The sequence below is a fragment of the Ceratosolen solmsi genome, unplaced genomic scaffold, assembly GCF_000503995.2.
Source record: "Ceratosolen solmsi marchali unplaced genomic scaffold, CerSol_1.0 scaffold27, whole genome shotgun sequence".
In the NCBI taxonomy this organism is placed as follows: domain Eukaryota; kingdom Metazoa; phylum Arthropoda; class Insecta; order Hymenoptera; family Agaonidae; genus Ceratosolen; species Ceratosolen solmsi.
Genome location: NW_011948426.1, coordinates 260,868 through 285,969, shown reverse-complemented (window position 1 = coordinate 285,969; position 25,102 = coordinate 260,868). Strand labels below are relative to the sequence as shown.

The following is a 25,102-nucleotide window of genomic DNA, read 5'->3' as shown; positions in this document are numbered from 1 at the left end:
TGAATCGTGCTACATGTAAATCGCAAAACTAATGCCACAATCTGTTAGTTTTACCTTTCATTAAAGCACTTTGGTACACATCGTTAATGTATATTAGTGTATTAATTCGCCCCCCCCTCCCACAAATTACCTCCTAAATGGAATAAATTTACTTGTGACTTATCGTTTCTTAAGAGATTCTTTCACGGTTTCGTTTTATAAAGGCATTTATTTATTTAATTATGCAAAATGTCAAGAATTTTATAGTAAGTCTTTATTTTAAAATCACAGTTAGTAATTTGCACACATAAAAAGATGTATTCAAAAACATAAATCGAATCGTCAGATGAAAAAAATTTTCATCTTTTAATCATCTTTAATCAAAGTTACTAATCATCGCAACATTGCTACTTTGTCAATTTGTGTTTGACCAACTTCAAAATTCAGTAGTATATTTACCTAATAATACGTTTTCCTAAATAGTCCTGAATAGAGATACGAATATTTTAAAATACAATTAACGACCATTAAAAATGTGCTCGGCGTTATTGACGCTATGGTGCACCATCAACGAAGCCAAAAAAACTGCTGCTCATCAAGCAGTTCCAGATAAAGTTAGAAATATCGATGAACCAATTCAACGATATGCGTTCCCTCGTTAATACCTCATTACGCCAAGCCGAATGAACTTTCCACGAGAGTAAGATCTTAAGCTCGCAGTCCTCGCGGAAGAAGTAAAAGAAAGCGCACAAAGTTTATCGTGACGTAAGAATGCACCCTGAGGTTGCCTCGCACGACACGTACGCTCAACCGTAAATGGAGTGCGCTTAAGTGTCTCCCCTTCTGCCGCCCTCCTTGGTACGTATTCTTTTTTTTTACGTATTCCTTTCTTGCACTTGTCTAACCGAGTTCTTCGTCCCGTCCCCCACCCGTTGTTCCTCCCGTTCCATCACCTTTTCCGTCTCTTTTACTTTTTGCCTTCTTTAAGAGTTACTCGCCGCCGAAAACGGTCGCCTGCTATTGCGCTTCCTGACTTTGATCTTATTCAACTTTGGTATTCTTGAAAATTTCGATTATTCGTGTTGGGTGTTTTGTTGGCCATAAACAGCGAAAGCCGAAGTGCTTGCAAATATTTGTTTCTTCATACTTGTATGCTTAAAGGTGCAAAAGAAGGCGTCATATCAGCTGCCGGTGTATTGATAATTCTTAATTAACTGACGTAGCGATTTTCCTTCACTTTTATATTCGAAAGTATCGTTGTAAAAGTACTATGAGTCCTTTTTAAAATTTGCACAACAACGTTTTCTTTCATTTTGTTTTGGTCTTTTTTTTGTTTTTTTTTCCTGTTTTCGTTTTCTTTTTTGGTAATAATTGTTAGCCACATAAAAATGAATACATTTTGAAATTTTAAAATTTCTACTCAAAGTTTTTAAACTCGCTTAACAAGTACTTATAAAATCTCAACTTGTATATTTCATCATTATGAAATGATTTTATGAAACTTGAAATAAAACTTCCTATTTATGTACAGAGGTTCTCATAGTACTATAAAATTCTGTCCAAAAAAATGCTCTTATGTATTTCTTGTACAGATGAATAAGTAGATTATTATTTTTCTCTTTATAACCACAGTTTTACATCCAATTATCTATCACTTCGTTTCATAGTCTTACATCCGATATAGAATGTGATTAAGGTCTTAACGGTTAGCGTCTTTACAATTAAAGGCTTTTTCTTTCTTCGTATATTCCGGCACCTAATTTTCATAAAAAAGTACAATGAATTTTATAATTTGGTTGTTTCAATAATCACATATCGGAAAATTTAAGTATAAAAATAATAACGACACATCTTTAAATGTACCATCAAAATAAAGTCTAATCCAATAACTTCTATATTCAAAATAAAACAAAATATTTCCTTTAATACTTTTTCGCATGCATGCACGCATGCGCAAGCACACAAATCCTATTGTCGAGGCGAGTCTTCTCATTATTATGCCTCCTCTTTTCCGCTTCTTCTCTCTCACTCGCGTCCTTCTCCTCCTCCACCACTTGGTTCACCTCCTCCAATCTGCTTACCTCGTAGGGCACGGTGCACGTTGTTCACACACGATCGACAATATAACACATTGTTGCGACACCGATATGAAAAGAGACGAACTCGTTCAGTCGATATGCACTCGAGTATATTACGGGCGGTCGCGCCTCCCGTTTTTCTCTTTTCCTTTTTCTTTCCTCGGAGTCCGGAGAATTATGTCCCCCCCCCCCCTCCCTTCTTCCACCGAACACCCCAATTCGTCCTACATTTCTCCTTCTAATGCGACGACAGACACGCGCGTGTAGGTTGCGTTAAAATGTGCCTAATGGGCAACGGCGGCGGCGGCGGCGGCGGCGGCGGCAGCAGCAGCAGCAGCAGCAGCAGCAGCATCGGCTCGTCAGATTTTCGTAGCCTCCTTTTCACTAGAAACGCGGGGCCCTCCTGTAAATTGAAAAAATAATCATAATAAGGCGGCTTCATCTTTGCATCCTTGTATCTGCCTATTTCGTAATTGTATAGGCTTTTTACTGATTCTTGAAGGCGAGGATGCTCGAGCACTCGCTCGAACATTAATCATTGTACGAGACCGATTAATCATGAGGTGTTGAGCGTAACTTCGACGCTCCTCGTACACGGTTTTGATACTTTTTAAAGGAAATGATGTACAATTTTTTTTAATGATACGGCAATTATACATAGTCGAAGCGGTTATTCTCAGCCGCGTCACTACATTCGTACTGATAATTCTGCACCGCATATCATTAAGGATAACACTTGTGTAAATTTGTTTGGATTAAATTAGTGCAAATTCATAGTTTTGAAAATTATATAAAATATTAATACATAAAATTTCGAATGATTATTCGAATTAAAACACCATAGTGTTTGTTTCCAAGTATATTAATAATTTACTGTTACGTTACATCGATTGATAATGTGCATTTGATTGTTAAGGAAATTAGAGAAAGGCAACGAGATTATCAGCAGTTCTTTAATATTTTTAAAGCCATAAATGTTCTTTGAATTCTACGTTTTATTAAATGCTGTTTTAAAGAAGAATATTTCGAATTGCTCGTACAATTGCATTATTATCAGTAAGATAATCAGTATTACCTACCACACTGATGTAATATTGAGTAAAATACTTCTGTTCATACAACTTTACATGCATTTCATAATATTAGCAATAGGTATCTCGTACAAAGTAAAAATTTTAAACTCACAAGGACATATACGTATTGGATTAATATCAACGTATATTATAATTTTATTCTCATAGATATTTTTTGTACCGATGCTGTTATTGTTGCAACGAATTTGAAATTCTAGGGCAATAATGTTGAACACGCATAGTATAAGATGTTAAACGTCATCGTAAAGTTCCACAATTACAATAACAATGCCGTTCTCATGAAATTTTAAGACGAATAATACTGCATAACTCGTATATTTAATATTTATATTATTATCTATGAAATGCACAGATGAAAATCAAGATATCGATTTAATTCAAAGGTTATGTAAATATATTATATACCTACGATATAATAAGAATTTTGCGATAATTAATCGATCGATTAATGAATTAGAATTCCAATGTAATTATAAATTCCAATATATCGAGTGATTATATTATATAATTATTAGGTTGATCCAAATTCATTAAGATCTTATTTATGAAATAATTTTCGAATATTAATCGCTTGTTAATCACGATAATAAATGTACTTATGCTTTAACTATATGTACTTGCTACAATTCATTTATGTAACTACACACATGAAACTATTTATTCTCTCTACAATTTAACGGCAATATAGGATTGACCCAAGCCTCCTTAAAATTAAAAAAAGGAAAGAAATTTCAATGAAATATCTTTGAAAATATATAAGGTGTTTCCATAAAGGCGAAAAAATTTAACCCCAAAAGCAAGACGATGAGAGAAACTCGGGCCCTCGTCCCAGCTTTCTGTTCCTCTAGTGCCTTTTATTTCTCTGTCTTTTCACAAGACAATCATCCGCACAGCATCTTCTACGAAAACCGAAGAAAACGAGATGCGACGCACTGCTGCGATTGCACGGTCATGTAAGTGCACGCGGATCCTAGAAATTTTTTAATTGCTGGCTTATCGGTAGCCCGGGATCGGCTCGGATCCTCGGGACGGACGAAACATTGCACCGACAGTACATAAATAAGGTCGAGGGAAGGAGTGATTTCCGAGACTCGTGAGTATAGGAAGACTCTGGGAGTGAAAGGAGAACAATCTTCCCCCGCCTCCTCTCTCGTCCCCCCCTCCCCTGCCGCTCACCCGCCCTCGCAATCTTTTTCGCTCATCCCTGTGGCTACTGCTCTGCCCATTTTTGCCCAGACTGCTTTCACTGGCTTTTTTCTTTCGTTGCTACATTTTATGTCTGTACGACCGTGCTTTCGGTTTTTGCGGGTTCTACGTTTGTTTTTCTCCTACTGGATGTCTATTAGTATTTTCTCATTTTCTTGTACCCATATAGATTTGGACGCTTTGCTGAAAATTAATTTGTATATTAATAACAAACATATAATGCCATTATATATATATATATATATATATATATATATATCATCCTCATAATCTTACACTAATGTTGAGGAAGATGTAAATTTATTGTCAAATTGTTTATATTATTAAAATATTTCAATTTGGAGTTTTGACACTATTAATCCACGAGCGACTTCATCTAAAGGAAGTTCATTGATAAGTATATTTATACATATACATATAACTACTACAGATATCGACTTTTGCATTACTAAAAATTCTATAGTGACTGTGACTGGTAATAAAAATATCCAACGAAAAATAATTAAAATTGATTTTAAAGCAATTAATTGTCTTGTTTGCACCCTAAACGTAACTTATTATTAAGTGACTCTGCGCTTGCAAATGCAAAGTTTAAAGTTCACTGAAATTTCAAACGACAATCTATGTAAAAAAAAAAAAAAAAAAATTTGCACTCTAAAGAAAATGTGTATTAAATAAGGAGGAAACTTTTATTTCGCACTTATCAGCAACGGATCAAGCCTGAAAAGCTTCATATAACTAGTTTTCGTCTCTCTTAATTTTTGCCCTCCGCATTCCAGTCACTTCATGCCTTTTAATTCCGTTCTACCGGGGTCATCTCGCGCGCGCAGCTCGCAGGCAATTCTTAACTCTAGCCACTCTAGTACAAAATAAAAGTGCAAAATCCCTCGCTTCTCGAGTATCTCCATTGTTATTGTACACACGTACATACACGCACATTTCAGCCTGTTTTTTCGCATTTTCGACGGCAGGATTGCACACATACATACGCGTAAGTCTCCTCTCTCTCTCTCTCTCTCTCTCTCTCTCTCTCTCTCCCTGTGTGTCTCGCTCATTCGCTCCCTTACTCACTCGCTCACTCTCGAGGCCAGCCGTAAAAGCCCACCAAAGGCTCTCGCCGACGATACCTTCGAGACTTTAATGGCCAATTCGTCAAGTACAAAGGAATCGTAATCGGCGTCGTATTGTTAGATTATTGGGAATAAGACGAGAGGCGGGCAATATGAGGTTCCGTAGCGCGTGACGTCAATCACTCCCTCGACTCCCTTTGGTTCGCACGCTCCTGATGATGCGCACCTTCGCTTACATTTCCTATGTAAGCGTACGCACTCATTAGAAATTTCAGGCGTCGATTTTACTATGAAAATACATGCCACCCGGGTTTTCTTCCGTAGAATTCACTAGAATAGATTGAAAAAGAAGCCATTCTAGTCGAACTCCTTCTGTTTTTTTTTCTCTACTTTACCAAAACACAGGCTATTTTTAAATAATATATAGCCTCAATATTAATATTATTTTGTATGCATTTGCATTTATTCGATCATTCGAATAGATTAGTGTTGACTTTAGATATTGTTAATAGAACAATTAATAAATTGCGACATTCCCAAATATTTTTTTTACTCTTAATTTACAGATTTTATAGAATTCAAAAAAAAAAAAATAATATCGAAAATTTGTCTGTAAGAATAGAACAATAAATCAAAGAGTTAATTTCTTATGTAATTACTATAAATTATTGTCATAAGACACTTTATTATATTATATATTATTATTTATCTCAAAATTCATATTACCATGGATTATTTATAATTGATAATTGTTGAATGTTAGTTTTGACGATAATAATTAAACTACTAATAATATACATACAGATCATGGAAATTCTTATATTGGTCTCTCCAAATAGAAAAAATTCTCTATTTAGTATTCATAGAGGCAAATAAATATTATTCTACGGCCCTTCAATTGTATATCAAATTAATAAACAGTAATTAATTTAAAGTTATAAATTTAGAAAACAAGATACAATTTTCTTCGTTTCAAATTGGTGATATTTAACAGAAGAATGAGTTAAGCGAATATTTGTACTCAAATAAAAGAAGGCGGAATTTTAGATAAATAATTAAGCAAGACAGAAACAAGTGTTTCTGTTTATCGAAGATAGAGTCAGCTCGTGAATCATTTTTCTCGACCTTTCGTAGAATTCGTTTTCGTATTCCCGACCCACGAACTGACCCACTGAAATCGAGATTAATGGATTTCTGTTTTTTTCCTTTCAATCCCGTCATTTTAGAGAATAGATTTTTATAATATAAAGACTATTATATAATCTACTTAATTTGCGAATTCCTTTTTTTGTTTTTTTTTTGTTTTTGTTTTTGTTTTTTTTTTTTTTGTAAATCATCCACTGAATTGTTAACATATACTGATAAATATATAATTGTTCAATTATTCAGTGAATCTTGAATTAAGATGGTTTCGGATAGATACGAGATATTTGATTATATTCATGTATATACTCATGTATTTCTGCTATGTAAAAAGACATTTTATTTTTCTTACGATAAATTATTAAACTTATTTAATTTAAATTTTAATTTCAAAAATTATACAAATAAAAACTTATTATAAAATAAATAATATTTCAAATTTATGTTTACTATGTAAAAATATTGTCTGTTAGTCTTAAAATATACTAGCGTATCTTGGAAGATTAAATGTTTATGAACAAAAATTAGATATTGAAATGAACTATACCTACCTGTTTTTAAAGCTTATAGATCATTATTACGAGACAGGATTCATCTTGGGAATTTGACCTGGCATTTTCATGGATGAATGAGCTTATGACAAATCGATTTTTCATATACCTTTTGCTTCAATATTCATAAAGTTGCACAGAAAATTTGTTCCTATAAATTACCTTACCCCTTATCTATTTCGTTTCATCTGTCTTTCATCATTACATTCCAACAAATAAACGATTATGCACATCCTACGAAGAAACAAATTTATGGATATATTTTAAATAAACACATCAATAAGTAATGAAAGCATAATAAAAATTAAAAACTACTAAAGAAAATAGTGCCATATGATTAATATAGGCAAAATTAGAACGTAAGCATAAAAGAATGTTATAAATAATAATATCATAAATATCTTGGCAATATAGAGTTTGCGTACTACTTAACACTTCCAATTGAACTCAATTAAATACAAAGTTCAATCGTAAGTTCTTGAGTTTTGGATAAACTTCATATTAAAAATTCTCTCTCTCTCTCTCTCTCTCTCTCTCTCGCTCTCTCGCTCTCGCTTTTGATGGATCGATCGATCGATTGGGAAAGAGAGGGTAGTTCAATTTGCGACGTTGTTGTTTAAAATTGCTGCCATTCCCGCGCAACCGAGCCTGACCCATTTCGTCTACAGGACAGGAAGGGAGAAACGCCGGGAGCCTCGATTCACTTGCCAAAAGCGGAAGTAAATAGATACATATAACGTCTCTCATATATCAGTCCACAGTAGCCATACAGTAGTCTATACGGTTCTTACTCTCTTCGTACTTTACCTACTACTCTACCTACTACAAACCTTTTTGTCCCTCTCATCCCATTAAGAATTACATACTCAAGCGCGATGCATAAACTGCCCCGAAAATGCGTTCTCCAACACTCGACGATGCTATCCTTAAAACTCTTATACACTCGTGTCGTTCAATTGTGTATGGTCCGAACCGGTGTTAAGATTACCCGATATTTATATGCGGTAGCGCACTGCTGTAACAGTTCCCCAAGAGATCTGCAAGAGTTAAGCTTACTTTTATCGTGGCAAATGTAGGTTGCACCGACCACATTTTGCCAGACATGTTAGCCTTTTATGAATATTGTCGAAGAACATGATATTTTTCATGTACTTTTCTTCAAAGATTAGCTAATGCTGTTCTAAAATGTCAGGATGATGAGCGTATTTGAGAACATTTCCATATTCTTCTTTACCCATTAGTTTTTTTTTTCTTTGTAATTGTTTTCTGATTATAAACATATATATATATATATATATATGGTTGTTCATGAATAATTTATCTAGAAAAAATATTCCAAAGATTGACTACTTTTTAGAAAAACTTATTGATCTTACATTGTACGTAAAATTAATTATCTCCGGGGAAGCTAATATTCAAAAGACTTAATTGAATTTGAAAATTAAGAGCCAAATGTGGATAGAAAATTAAACCCTAGATAGTGCAGTGCACCAATTTGAAAATAATATTCTTCGCGGAGCATTATCAGAGTCGCTTACGGCCTACAAAGAGAAAGTAAAAAAAGTACATCGAGATTTAATTGTGTAGAATGAAGCGTAATACCATGTAGCATTAGCATCATACGTTTCGCGTGGCTCACATGCTTATGCCCACACACACACACATGGCCCCATGATACTTTGATGTTGTGTGAGCAAAATTGCATCGGCCCAACTCCATTTGACGGGGCCAGCAGAAGCGGTCGAGCGACCCGCAAGGAACGTTACGACCCACTCGTTTTGGCAGGAGCATAAGGGCGCGCATACCCTTCATAAATATCCTCAATAAATACCTTCGATGCATCATTATGCGCCTTCTCTTTCTCGGCCCGGCAGCCGACGCCTACACACGTCGCATACGAGACGAGAGACGCACCACGCCGGTTCTGATTTGGGAATATGCACATCTCGTAAAGTTCGACCCTTCTGCTTTGAAATATGCATGTGTTTTGGGATTTTCGGGGGGCGCTTATCTCGTCCTTACTCGGGCTTCTTTTTATCCTTCTTTCTTATCTTCGTTAATTATTAAGTAGCTGAGCAAGTAGTCCATTGCTTGTGGTTGTACGTAAATGGAATTTTTTTTTTTTATTATTATTTTTTTTTTATAGCTAATAAGTCGATTGATTGGTATATACAATTTTTTTAGGATCAGCAGAACTTTGCTCAATTAATTATTGTTGCACATTTGATGCAATCTATACCTGCTCGCAAAAAGTAACAATGTTGTGAAGCCATTATTTTGTAATTATTGTTGACTTATGTGTACCTTTCTAAAGCTATAAGCCGAGAAGGGTTGACGATTAAAAATAAAGAATTATAATTAATTTTTACATTTTTTTGTATCGATATTTCACTGTGTGTGCGCTTGCGTGCGTGCGCATGTCGCATGTATGCATGTACCGTACACATCCATTACGCAGTGTTAATAATGAAATTTAAAATCCTAGTAATGTAAAACGTAAGTAATTTTGTGAAGCCAACTTATGATATTGAAATTTATAATTCAGAAATATTTATTAATAATTCGTATTTTACTAACAGAAACTTAAAAATTTTCAATTATTTTGAAATTTGTTTATTTTATTAGCAGTTTAATGCCTCAAAAATTTCTGATAATGAACAAAACACATTTCTTATCGTATCTGGTGAAGAATATTGTTTTATTATAAAATATCTAACGAAAAACTAATTATACATCAAGAGGCAGATACTCCGTAATTGATATTTTTTTTTTTATAAAATTTACTAATGCATGTAATATATTATAAAATGCGATATTTGTTGCAATACATATTTTTACAACAGTAAACTTTGTAAATTGAGAATATTAGATGAAGAAAGTTCACTATTCTTTTTATATTTATCAGACATTTTTACAATTTTTAAAGTTTAAAGTTTAACTACAAACAATGTCTGCTAAACTACCATTATCAATCATTTATATCGTACGCTTATCCATTAATATCGTGATTTACAATTTTACACGTCATAGGAATACTCGTAAAATAATTATGCATTCATCATTAGTTTGTACAATATTAATTATGATCAACTTATGGTTATGAAGACCCACCACAATTTACAACGAATTATTCGTCAAATAATGCGTGGTATCATATTAACATATATATTATTCTTTATGCAAATTCCTCCCGACAATGTAACTTCTCCTACATTAGAAATCACGTCAAATGCAATGTGCTTAAGCTACTACTTATAAAAAAGTGAAATTAAGTCCCAAGTTAATGCCTATATAATTAGATTTATCAGAACAGTATATTTTGGATAGGATATTTTTTGTACGTTAATATTATGAATCGATGTGATGAATCATATTAAGAATATATAAAAAACTTTGTGTAATTTAACGTTACAGAAAGATTGGAATTACTGAATTTCCATATCTACATAATCTGTGTAATAAAGAGAGGTATTATTTTTATGGATTGGAATGTTTATATTTCTTGGAAATACTTGGTCCTCAAAAAGTTTCGTGATAACGATCAGAACATTTTTTACATACTTTTAACCCAATAAACGAAATGTATGTCTATATATACGTAATTTATTTATTTTTACATTAAGCTAAGGTATAATTACATAACGAGAATAATATAATGTGTCTATGTTGTATTTGTATTTTAATTAATCTATTTATTGAAACTGTTCATCAAGATTGTACTATTTTTTTTCTCTGACATTTCTGAAAATGCATTTAATTTAATTATACTCTTAAATTTCACATCCAAAAGTTTGATGTCACATATTACTTTATATACGTATTATATATTGTATTATTTTTATATTTATATTAAAATATATATAACTATAATACATGTTACATTTTTAATGCCGTAAAAACTTAACAATACTATTTACATTTATTAATTACATCGATACTATAAATATCGATGTACAACGTATTCGATAAACAAATATGATTTAGTATGTTGATTGTTATATGTATATCTATACAAATAGAAAGTTTTTAGTAGTTTTTACTAAAGAAAGGTATATAAATGTTTAAATATTTCAATGTTTGTCAAGAAGGCATTATCAGGATCTTTTCCGAAATATTTCTACGGTCATTAGTTTAATTAAACACTAATGAAAACAAACACCATAACGCGTAAAATATTAAAAAACAAATATGCAATCAAAAGTAAAATTTGTATTACTTTAAATAGTTAACAGTGATCTTTCAATTAAATATTTAAGCATTCCCAATTATATTAAATAATAACCCTTCCGCTACAGTATATTTGAATCTTTAAATATTTTATTAATTATTTGCATACAAAAAATTATCAATATATTTATGGATTTATTTGGATCTCAAAAATCATACCGTTCACGTTGACTGATGTATGTGTATATGTAGAAATTTATGAATAACACTTTGCTGATTTTCCGAAACATTACATTTTAATCCATAATCTTCGTAACGAAGTGTACCTATACAGTCTATTACGCTGTTAAATCGCAATGAAGATGGTAAATCGTTTAGTCTCGCAACAATTTATTATTAGTACAATTTATGAATTTGAATATAAATTTTGAATCCTGAATGTCGACGAGTACTATATAATTTTAATAATTTTAATTTTAATTTTAATTTTATTTTAATTTCAAAGAAAGTAAATACGTTCAAGCAAGAATTATTACTATTTCATTTATTTATAGAATCTGATTGATTGTTTAGTGATAATGTGAAATTTCGTGAAAAAGTCAAACAGAATATTTTTTCATTGTATAAACTATGAAGTCTTTATCCTTAAATTTTAAAAATGCAAGCGAATTACAATACGTGATGATGGATAATTTAATTTTTAAAATTAAACTTATTTAAAAGTAATTATTTACTTGCATGTTCGAAGCGGAACCTACTCAGTTCATCTAAGATACTCTAAAATCCGAATACGAAAGAATAAATATGAAATTTAAACAAAATTTAAAAGGTTTTATTATACTAGAAGATATTTTTAAAAAGTCGAGAAAAGCAACAAAAAGCACAAGGCGAATAATGCAAATTTCTTTACACGACAAAAGTGTAATAAAGTAACAATAGTTACGTTCTTAGGAGACTCCATAATCGCGTGCATAAATACTTGTTTGGTTCACACGCGTCTCACCAACTCGTCTTTCTCTTTTGCCCACAGGTCATTTGCCCTTTTCGCAGCATTTTTCTCGAAGATGGCTCGTAAATCTCTAGCATATTTACCTCGTGTGGCTTTCCTTTCTTCTTCGAGCGCCGGATGTCCAATGTCGATCATTCGTCAAAATTTGCTCAAATTCAAAATCTCATTCACGTTTAATCTGTTTGGACAGGCTGTGTGACGAACGGGAGTCAAGCGATTGTGTGTCGAACTTTAGTTATAAGCAACTGATTTTTGTACATCTGGTAGATTGCTCCTCGAAGGAAAACGTACACCGTTGAAGTTGTAGTTGTATAGTTAAGCGCTGACACGAATATGCAGCGATAGTATAGTAAATAGCAAATAGTAAATGGATTTGTTATAAAATGACTGTATAAAATGATTAAATATTATTTAATTTAAGGATTTTTATTATTCATTGGTTCGTAGGATTATACAAATATACGACACAACTATAACAAACTAATTTTTTAATTAAAAATTCGCCAAATAATTTGAATTTTAACTGGTCCAAAAAAAAAAAAAAAAAAAACATTGATTGAACTAGCCTATTGCATTAAAAAGTTCATGAAACAATGTTCTGCTCACGGCAACTCGGTAACTTCTAAATAGTAAAAGCCAGTATGTAAGCAAAATTAATCATTAACTAATATTGCGCGCTCTCTGCCGTTTCAATCCTAATCAATTCTTAAACTCAGGAAGTCCAAAGGTAAGAGCCGCCGTATTCTAAGGAAAAGGTAGAGCGGGAAAATCAGCCGCACCACTACATCACTTATTGTGTGTATTATTGTGAAGAGGCATTGGAGGTAGGCTGCCGGGGGCCTACATACAGTCTTTCGGCTTAATCGTCGCATGTTAACGTACGAAATAGCGCGAGTCCACGTGTACACGAGTCTCCGCTTTTATATGGGCCGAATCCGGCATGAAGGCTCAGACAGCCTCATAATACCCTTCTCGTACGGTCCACGCAAGATTTATCGGTCGCAGGACTCGTGCGCGGGGGACTTGCACTCTCACGCAAGCAAACAGCGCGGCGTGTACGCACGTTCGGGAGAAATAATTTTTTGGGGCCTCCCAGCCGCCCGAGCCCCCTCACCCCCACCCCCACCCCCACACCCGCACACGCACACGGCGTACGAGCGCGCGCGGTATTATTAACGCAGACCCTGAGCGCCATCGGCGCGGAGTCGCGCGCGCGCACGCGCATTCGTCCCCCTGGCCCGTGCACGCAGATACGGATCTTCCACGCCCAGCCAATCGGATCTCGCGGAGCTCATGTAGACCAGCAATTACCGGCGCGGCCCACCCATAGTGCGGCTCGCACCACGCGATCGCGCGCAACTCCCCGGTTTTCAATTACGACGCGAGGCTCAGCCTCATTGAAGCTAGGCCCACGTCGGTGTCGGGGCCCGAGCCTTGCCCAACGTCCCCACAGGCTTACCGCGATAGGCGCTCTCTGGGCCCCTTATCGACGCCGACTCGAAATGCCGTTTGCCCATGTAGCGGCCGGGCCCGGTCTCGGCCCTCTCCGTTCATTCCGGCCTTCCAATCTTATCGGATGCTGCGAGTCGAGGCGTCGGCCGCGGCATCGAAAATCCATTCACGCTAATAATCGCGACCACGCTTACCTGGATGGTCATTTTGTTTGCGGAGAATGGGACTCGCCTGAAGTTTTATGATAAAGTTCGCTTAGAGAAATATGGTGCTTTTAAAATTACTTTATCGTTAATTTGTAAAAGTGCTATTCTCTCGTATCGCGCGATGTATTATTTGAGTTTAGATGCAGAAATAGTTACTCGATTAATATGACATTAACTTAAGTTTTGTCGTTTAATGCTCGCTTGTTTAAGATAACGCGAAATTAATAACACATTTTTAGTACAATTTGGACAAGGCTTTTGTGATCATTAACAGTCTTATGTTCACATGACGAGAGTGATTAATTCGATTTGAAATCATGTTCATATTTTAGAGTCATTGAATTGTTCAATTTCCAATTCAAGGCCATAGAGATGTGAATTAAAGCTTGTTTGTTGGATTTTGCCTTCGATCGCGATATCAGGCCTGCTAAAATTCCTATTAACATTTGCTTTTTTAGAATAGTATTTTACATTGTAATGTTTTCTCGTAATCAGCAAATATCTTTCCGAAAGCTTTATCAATATCGACTTTCCAAAGGTCGCTTAGCAAGTTTATGCTCACTAGATAAGAATGAACATCTAACAAGAATATCCATCGGCTTGACTAAACTCCAAACATTCGATCTCTTGGAACAAGCTTAACCCAACAACGGTGCAATATATTTTCCCAATACTAAACCGAAATGTTTGCAGTTCTTTCAATTAAAAAGCTATTTTTAAACATTTATAGTCGAATAGATTAGTTTAAAATGGTGAAAACTGTTCAATATAAGCACATTATTTCATTGTACGCGCAAGGTTTTAAATCTGATCATCTTACCTGATAAAATTGAAATTTAAAAAATTACATTGATTTCTTTCGTCCTTGTGATACAAATGATTTAAAATAGATAAATAAAATAAAAAAAAACATAATTTGATGTTTGAACAAAAAAATCCGAAAACATGTAATGCTTTAAAGTTCTAGAAAATGGTAGAAACGTATTTAGCATATTTTCTTAAAAGTATATTAAATGAAAAGAACCTTCGTTTGAAGTGACAAAAATGTGTAAAAACTTTATAACGTATTAGTAATTACACAGAGTAATTATCTCTTTTTTGTTGCTTACATAAACTGATAAATTATTGTACTTGAAGGAAAACACAAAATATGAGTATATATATATATATGCAAGTAGATAAACATACAAACACACACACACATTTGCGCACGCGCGTACACACACACACACACACACACACACACACATATATATATATATATATATATATATATATGTGTGTGTGTGTGTGTGTGTGTGTGTGTGTGTGTGTGTGTGTGTGTGTATTTACATGGATTTTGATAAACTACATTTATAAAGTTTCGTCATTAAAATGTATTCCCTTTTCAGATCGTTTTTTAATTTAAAATGTTAAAACAAGTTTCATCCAATACATTCTCATATTAGTAAGAAGGCAAACATCTCCTGTAAGGAAAATACAAATAGAAGCTTACTACTGCTCTCGAGAAGACAAATATAAAATTCTATGTTTCATCATCATTTTTACGAATCTGTTGTCCCCGTATATCGCTACATTACGTATACAAATTCAGTACTCGACTTTGTTAGAGCAAATCAATTATCAAGAAAATTACAAGAAAGAAACTCATTAAAAACAAAGAAATTCTAAGTTTACGACAATTTCTATATTCAAATAGATAAATTTATAAATTTATTTATTTTATACTTATTTAATTGTTTAATAAATAAATGCAAAATGATATAGTTGATTATTCAATTGTTATTCAGGATATATCTCTTTCTTTCTTATTCTTTATTAATCCTACCTATTTTTACCAAGAATTAGAAATACACGGATTTGACAAAATTGCGTATTCGAAAAATACGAAAAAATATGTTTACAATATTATGATATTACTAAGTCAAATTTAATAGTTTTAGCACTAATCTTCCTTAAACGTATTGTCGTTTAATTAGCAAGTTACACGTTTGCGCAAATTTCATAAACTAAGCAATATTGCTATTAAACAAAGTTAAAATTAATTATAAAATTTGGTTGAAATTTTTGTAAAGTTCATTTAAACTATCCATAAACGCAACTAAATTTTATAAATTATTCACAACTGCTTTTTCTTAATACTATGATCTTATAATTCGTTTCTTTCTTTTTGTTTCAGACAGTTGTCAATGATTTACAACCTGACAAACAGTAAGTATTACAACTCGTATAAAAAACATAAAGCGCATATAGTTTTTAGTTGTAATATTCGTAACTTCTTGATTGAATGAAAAAGGCCAAAGAATATCATATAACAAACCCTTATTAAATAAACTAATATCTCACACTAGTGCGTGTGTTCTATTGTATAATTGTACATTTTTATAAAGCGTTTGAATTCTGATTTTTATCGTGAATTAAATAATTCACGCACCATAATTAAAATATTTCATTGAATTCATCCTATAATTCAAGTAGTTATTTTAAAATGGATAGTTAATGGACTGTTTATTATGCTGAACATAATTGTATTATAATGCAGCTTAATGTAAGCTTCCATTGTCATTCAACTACATTACATGTGCTGTATAAGATTTAATCGATATTATTGAGTTTTTATTAGTTCGTACGTATTATTCTACGTATTTTACTTTGCTTATTTACTGTATTATTTAATCGTTCAGTCGATATCTTTGGTCATGCTGATAAATAAGTCTTTGAAATACAAATCAATAATATTTCCTATTTGTATTAGATTAAGCTGTTTAAGCAGTAGAGTTTGCAAATATGAATTTTTTGTTAAATTAAATATGTTGAACGAGATATGAAAAGGGAGATGGGGTGTTTTTTTTCGCTCAAACTGTTCGTCAATGTGAATGGCTCTCGACGTCCAGTAGAGACCATATCTCGGTGCACGCAAATATTGTCTAAAGCAATGTAAATTATATCGCGAGAACGAATACTTTAACTGTTTCTGCTATCTTGAAATCGCAATTTATTCTTTTGCTCATATGTTTGAACGATGGTAAAATTCATATTTTATTGCATGCGACTTTTACAAGAGAGCTTACATGGAATAAAGAAAAAGCCTTTTATAAATTTCTATTTGCCTGAAGGAGGAAATTATTGGTAATTATGTTACATAAAAACATTTAATGTTTTAGAACATGAATGCGAATTAGTGTTGCTTAATTTAGAGAAACATAAGGTATGAAAAGCAAAAAGGCTAAAAAATTAGTCAGGTATTACATTTGCTTATCTTGCTTGAAAAAAATATTTTTTATTATATCATGTTGTATATAAAATGAACTCATAGTTTAATATTTTGATATTATATTATATTTAAAATGTATTATTAACATTCGACAAAATAAGATAAATACAATTAATTAATTCAAATCATATTAAAAATTCTTACTATTTTATAAAGTAGTTTTGGATTTATAATCTTTTTATCAAGAGAAAAATAATAATAATAATAAATTTTATTTATTTCTTAGGTTTACGACATCAATTTTAATGAAATCACAACCCAAACTTAAATATGTAATCGACTTAACGAATACAACAAAATATTATAATCCATCAGTAAGTATCAATTTAAATATACATTAATTTTTGTTTAACAACTTTATGGTTAAAAATACTAAACACATAAATATAACTTTTACAAATTTATCCAATTTACGTTTCTTAATTTTAATATAAAATTTATTATCTAACTTTCCAATATTTTTTTGCCATTTTTTCCTATAAAATTAATTAGAATTTTCTACCATTGAACTCCTTTCTTGAAAATATATACAAACTTGTTTGATTGATAGTATACATTTTTTTTTTTTTTTTTTTTTTGAAAAACAAACCGATCTCTTTTATAAATTTATCTACTGTGAACTATATTATGTAACAAAATTTGTCTTCTATAATAGTTTAATTTTGGGTTTATCACAATTTAAAATGAAAATTTTGCATAATAATGAACTTATTTAATATACATTTCTTATGCAAAGCTACAGTATCTTAAAGCTATATAATCTATATAACGTCATCGCTCATAAACTACATAAGAAGATATATGATATCTATAACTTGGGAAGAACTGACTTATTAAAGTTACTAACTTTGCAACAAAATTTTATTCTTTTAAATAATGTAATGTAGATGGACGAAATTAATAACTAATGACAATATTCTATTACTATCGCTATATAGTCCATTTATATTTTATAGGAGATTTAAAAAACTAAGGATAAATATAATAAATATACTCCAATTAGTTTTTTAAATATTTTTCTAGATAAATTATAATAGAAAATGGCAATTTGTATCATATGTGGTTTTTCTACTGCAGCTCGCCCCTCCCCTTCATTCACTTATATCGAACAAACAGATTTAAACCATAGTTTCTTATCCAAAATGAACAGACGGAAAACTAAAATCTAAATTAGCTTAAATTAAAAAAGTTCTTAGACCGAGGATATATCAAACAACTACTCTCCGAAAGTCTAAAAAAGTTCAAGTTTATTCAAGAAGAAATCGTATTCTTTTCCAGTCTTTCTTTTTCGATTTCTTCCTCTTTCTCATGCACCCTTTTTTTCCTCCAACAAGAATTTTCGCTCCAACACACAATAAACATAATCGCATAATCAACCGCAGAGCTCCGACTTTACAACACCCGCAGGCTTGGTTAGCAAATCCCAAGATAGCCAATAAGTGACTTTATTACTTCATAAATTTTATAAATTAATCAACCCAATTAATTTGCAGACTATTAATGGCGCTTTTACTAATTGCCTAGGCTATTGAATTATTTATAAAATAAAATTTATGTATAATAATTATAATTTTATATCCTACTAATTTTTCTGATAGTGTTAGAAACAAATCGTAATTTTAGTGACTTTACAAGGGGCAAATTACAATTTGTTTCTTATTCTTTTAATAGAAAAATTATTCAATAATTAATTGAATTGATAATTAATTCTTTTTATTAGCAGTTCTTAGATGAAAAGATGCAATGATTAGTTTAAGTAAGTAAAATGTTCTTACGATTTCATTAAATTTGATTTGATATATCCTATCAATAACGAACCATATATATCTATTTATGCAATTTTTTTCTTGACAATTTTCAAGTATTTTTGTAAAGGTTACGCAATTAATATATTTCATTTATTAAGCAGAATTCATTTATTAATAAATCGAAACACTGATCAGTCCCGTTAGTCGTGATTAAGTTTTTCATTATATTTTAATATTTAACTATTTTTAATTCATTCCATTAAATTACAATTCATTTTAATTTTAATTTTAATTCATTCCATTAAATCACTTTGCATTTTAAGATTAAAGTCGTTTAAAGAACGCCCATTAATTATGATAATTCACTATAAAATTTATCCTTCAAGAATAGCGTGAAAAATATTTAAAATTCCACCACTCCCGTACTGATAAATTTGTTTCATTTGTTATAAATGAATTGTGCCATCGAATTGTTCAATTTATTCAGAATTTCTGCAAAGGGTAAAATCGATTATTCAGTAATATAATCTTTCCAAATTTTTCTATGAAAATTATTTTTTGAAATTCATATTAATAATGAATTTTAAAACAATAAAACATTCGCTAACGTTGAACAATTTGTTTATAATATTTTATTTTCATCTAGTCTAGTAAATTAATAGAAGGACTCCTCAAAATTATTAAATATTTATGAGCCTATTTTTTTTCTTTATTTCCCTATCGCTCTAAAAAAAAAATGTGTTGAATATTGTCCATTAGATTAATGTAATAACTGCATCCCTAAGTATAATAATATTAATGAATTAATCATACGTTAATATATTTGACAAACTTTTAAAAATAAAAATATAATACAATTCCACTACTAAGTTATATCAAATTGTATACTAAGGCTAGTATATATACATATATATATATATATATATATATATATATATATATGTATGTATATACTATAGTAATACCGTCATTATGATTTTTTAATTAGCTTCCTAACAGTATAATATACTTAAAGTAGCCTAACCTAATACCAAGAAATCTGTTTCTACTTTAGGATTTTACCAGCGTCGGCATCAAATATATGAAAATTATGCTTCCGGGAGGACAAGTGCCGCCGCAAGAGTGTGTAAAAAGGTGAGTAAACAAATTAGAAAAGTACATATGCATACACGCACAGTCGCATAATTGTAGGCTCCACTTCCAATATCGTTTTCTGCATGTGAAAAAGCTGCACGAGACATTTGTCCCGCTATCCACCATAAAATCAGCTTTTACGAGTCGTGAATGCTATTCTTTTCACAATGCTGACTAAAATTTTGCATGTACGAGAATTTGCGTGCAAAAAATTGTGCCTCAATAATAAACAAATCTTCAGTATGAAAACAAAAGAAAGAAAAGAGAGATAATATATATATATATATATATATATATATATATATATATATATATATATATATATATATATATTAATTAAAGTTATAATGAATAACATTTAATGATTAAATTATATATCGCAGTAAGCGAGTTGAAAATAAAGATTACACTAATATTTCATTGAGTATTCATTTACTTAATATGCCATACTAAAACAAAACTTTCGATTGTATTGTTTACATAATTGAACTCTGAACAGACATATTTATAATTCAACATATTATTTTTTTAAATATATGATATAATTCTTGAATTAACAGCAGTTTAGATAACAAAAGTTAAAAGATACTTGAAACAAAATTAATTGAAATTTTAAGTTGATGAAAATTGAATCTAAATTTATTTTTTCGACTCAAAAAAAAACGTAGACCATTAAATAAAATTTTATAAAAGAATTCCGGAAAAAAGAGTTTTTTTTTTTTTTTTAAACAAATAACTTTAATTAAAAAATAAATATTTTTTATGTGTAATCTTTACTTAAATTTTAATGAATACTTTTTGCAAATGTTTTCGCACTATTTTATATGTTTTATTAAATATTTAATATTAAATAATCCAGTTTGAACACTTTCAGTCCAATATTTACTTTCCTATTTTCTAATGATTTATATTTTTATGGTTTTGCCTATTGGCTTCTACATTGAAATGTGTTAAAAAATTAAAAATTATATTTTACACTGAAGGATTTTCATATATAATCATAGTAGAATCATAATATTTTTTAATCTAAAATATAATAACAAAGTATAACAATTGCTAAATATATATTTTTATAGAGGTAGTAGATGCGAGTAAATCGATGTCATTTATTCAAACATAGTTTGTATTTTTATTATTCTTCAACCATAGACTGAACTAAAAAAGTTAATTACACAGGCATTTAATAAATATTAAGAATTTTTTACGCGCGCAAATAATGAAATATTTGTATTATAATTTCAGTTACGCAAAAATATATCGACCTTAGAGTTAGCTTTGGCGCTTTCACAAAATTATCATCTAATATCGATAATGTGCCGATTATTTTAAACGAATGTCGTACTATAAATACAGCATTTAACTATGCTCTAATTAGAAAGTATAACTATTGAAATTAATTGAATCTTAAAGTACTTTTGAGTGTGCTTTCATTTCTTATTTTCTGAAGAACATGGAAAATAATTACAATTATGTGCAAGGAATGTATAGCAAGTTTAAAAAAAAAAAAAAATCACAGACAACTGTTTTCATTATACTATTACAGTTTTATTTATATTTTAACTCCTTGTGAATAAGTGAACCCAAAGAATTTGACTATCAGAATTACTACTCGGAACTTTTAAGAAAACTTTGTATAGTATTTCGACCTTGGAATGCGGAAAGTCATTGTGTTAATTTGAGATATCGGTTTGGCTCAGACTTCTTAATTTGAATGCTTATCTTTTAAAATCAAATGATTATTATTTTAATGTTATTATATATATATATATATATATATATATAATCAATAATAAATAATTATTATTATTTATTCTTAGTTTTCAGAACTGTAAACAATGTGAATAATTTAGTCAAGTTCATTACATAATTTTCTAAAAAAATTGGGATTACGGCGGATGAGTTGGTACATAATGTGAATGAATGCTGTATCCAATTTCGTAATATTTTCATTTATTATATTTTAGAGTTTTAAGTGTAAAATAGAATAGAATTCAATTCAAATCGATGGCTATAAGACAATTTATTCCAAAGACACAAGCTAGTTATGAAAATTAAATATTTTCATGTTTCGAACAAGCATCATCATTTACAAAGTATGAAATTATATTTTATGAATTTGCAAATTTGTTTATTATAAACTAAGAGAGTAAAACTGCTTCTTGGGATAATAATACTCGTAAGGATTTATTACAGAATAATGTAATATAATGCATCAATTTATATATTAATTCCTTCACATGTATTTATTACATCAGTATTGGCTTGAATGTTTACTATTATGCTCGAATGCATTAATCAGCCATTAATAGAAAGTCCCAATTTTATATTCATTAGTTTATATTGAAAAATCCACTTATGTGATTTTACTTTTTCACGATCAGTCGAAAAACGAATGAAATTTTTTATTTAAGCTCGCTTACTATTGGAATATGTTCTCTAGCTCTCGCTTTGCTCAATTAAGAATTAGCCTTTTCTCTGACACGTAAAGTATTATCTTTGTACTATAAATACTTTTCACACACTTGCCAAGCCCATCGGAGCGCGCACTTGCTAAATATTTTGCTCTTTGTCGCTCTATCCCTCCCGCTCCCTCTCTCCCCGTCGCACCATCGCCCCTTGCTCGTAGAATTGCTAATACGGTAGCTGCTTCAAGTAGTTGCGAGATAATCCTGCGACAGGTTATGCGCTCCTCCCTCCCCCAAACAACTTAAGAATGTGGACATGTGGGCGCCCTTCGGAAATCCTTGTGAGGAAGGACTCGTGTAATGAGTATCTTGTCTAACTTAATGACAATCGTATTTCAGCAACGAGCTTTTTCTCGCTTTTACAATGAACGACGAGCCTACGATATAGATGGCCCGGCATCGGCCGAGGGGGATGGGGGAGTAGCGAGTCCCTCGAGGGGACCAATTGGTATCCATATAAAGCAAATGAACGGAAGTGTGAGAAGAGGATTCACGCTACCGCAAGCGTCGATTTGTTTCGGCAGGACAATTATCCTCTCGGCTTCGACTCGCATCTTATTTATAAGCGTAATTTAACTTGTTATTATAGAAATACCATTGCTGAGTAGATAGGCTTCGTCTTTCTTTTTTACACTTTAATATTATGGAGGTGCAAACTGTCCTATAAATAATCATTGCTATAATGTAGCAAATTATGGGACTTGATTTTCAAATGAACGGCTTCGTAAAAGAGATATTATAACTTATATATGTAGCGAATGACTCTAAAAGGTGCAATTTTAATGTCGATGCTGAATTATGCGAAACCTCGGTACATCAAACTGTAATAACGATCAAAATTAATATGAGCCTTTTTGATATTAACAAAAGTTGTAAAAAAATTTATTAAATTACGTAAGCCTGATTGATAAAGGAGAGTGAAAGTAAAACATTATCAATAAAGATATTTGTAATGCTACTACCTCCCGTGCAGAAATTTTCTTTAAATATATGAAATTTACATTTTGTCATTTGATCTTTATACGTATTTTCATTCATTTATCTCACAAATATCACCCAAATTCCTACCCTCGATCTTGCAGAAAATTCATCGATTCCTAAATTCTATCTTATTATTGAAGCACTTTAATTCTGCTATAATAATACGTTAATTTTAATTATAAGTAAAGCAATATTAAATTAAATGCTACGTAATAGCATTTTAAGAAAATTTAATGTTTATACGAATGATTAATTAGATATTCGTATAAGTTGTATTTGCAATGCGAAAACGGTTGACGAAAAGTTGAGATTTTAAGCAAAGCCACGTAATAGAAACACACTTAAGGACTAGAAAAGATATATTTTTAGGATACTTGCTCTTTCTTGATGGAATTACAAAAGGTGCTGAGCAAGCAAAACAAAGTCACATTGAGAAAACAATGTCACTCATGCCCCTTTTTTCCGATACTATTGCATAATATTAAAATGTATTTCCGGGAAAAAGGTGAGGAAAACCAAATTGTACACGGGATGCATATAACGTAAATCTTTACGAGTGCTTAGTCAGCTCTGGACGTTGGATGTTGCACACATGCGACAAAACGGGCTTTTACCTTTATACAATTCATGTAAAATGATCTACATTATTACTTAGGAGAGTCGAGAAGTATATTTGGAAGGTTTAAGATTCGATAAGACAAATGCTTAGAATTATTGGCTAATATCATTAACATTCAGCATTTACTTAGTTAATGTTTGCCTTTTCTATTTTGTTCTTTTTTTTTCCTCTCAACAATTAACAATTGGCGATACATATTTTCTCTATAAGTTCTGAAATTCTACAATTTTCTAAATGGTCCGATAGTTAGTTAATAAAACAATGAAATAACCGCATGAATTACATACATCAATGCCTAGTCCTTTCTCACATACACGAACACACACGCACACGTATGCTACCATAAAAATTCATTCCACAATAATAAAGAGTAAGTATAAGTCAGTATTATTATATTATATTTCATTTACCTTCATCCCCTACTCTGCTCAGTTATCAAAATTTAAATTGTCCAAGGTCGAACTTAACAATGTACGGCTAGGACTTGCCGTAGCCAAAGCAGCCCTCAAATCATCATAACCGACATTGAATAATAGGAAAAACATTCCACCTCGTCAAACACATCATTATCTATTACTCAGCGTACTTGGTCGTCACGTGCTCGAGACACAACTCGTACGAAGCTGAAGTAGCCTGTTAAGCTTTCGCACGGCGCCATTGCATTTCTAATGTGCAAGTGCGCGACGGCGAGCGGCGTATAATAAGAAATGTACGTACGCGCCACTCGCGCCTTATAACCGACTGGCTTCGCTAAAGCGGGAAAGAGAAATAGATGGTCGTTTTTCCATCTCCTTCGTTTCGTTCCGCGAGACCTCACTCGTGCGCTCGCGTACACAAGTCTCGCATGCAAAATAGGCCCACGGACTCGGCGCACCCAGTCGGCCGACTAATTAACTGCAATAAATGTCCGATGATTTACCGAAAGC

The 25,102-nt window shown here is 31.5% G+C and overlaps 1 protein-coding gene across 1 annotated transcript in view; it reads left to right on the top strand.

The window, feature by feature from the left end:
• The window catches only part of LOC105363063 (RNA/RNP complex-1-interacting phosphatase), an 80,382-nt gene that overhangs the window by 25,353 nt on the left and 29,927 nt on the right, over positions 1-25,102 (top strand). The window contains exons 3-5 of the mRNA XM_011500636.1: positions 16,135-16,166; positions 17,456-17,543; positions 20,032-20,111. Coding sequence (XP_011498938.1) covers positions 16,135-16,166; positions 17,456-17,543; positions 20,032-20,111 — 200 coding nt within the window. The remainder of the gene's footprint in view (positions 1-16,134; positions 16,167-17,455; positions 17,544-20,031; positions 20,112-25,102) is intronic.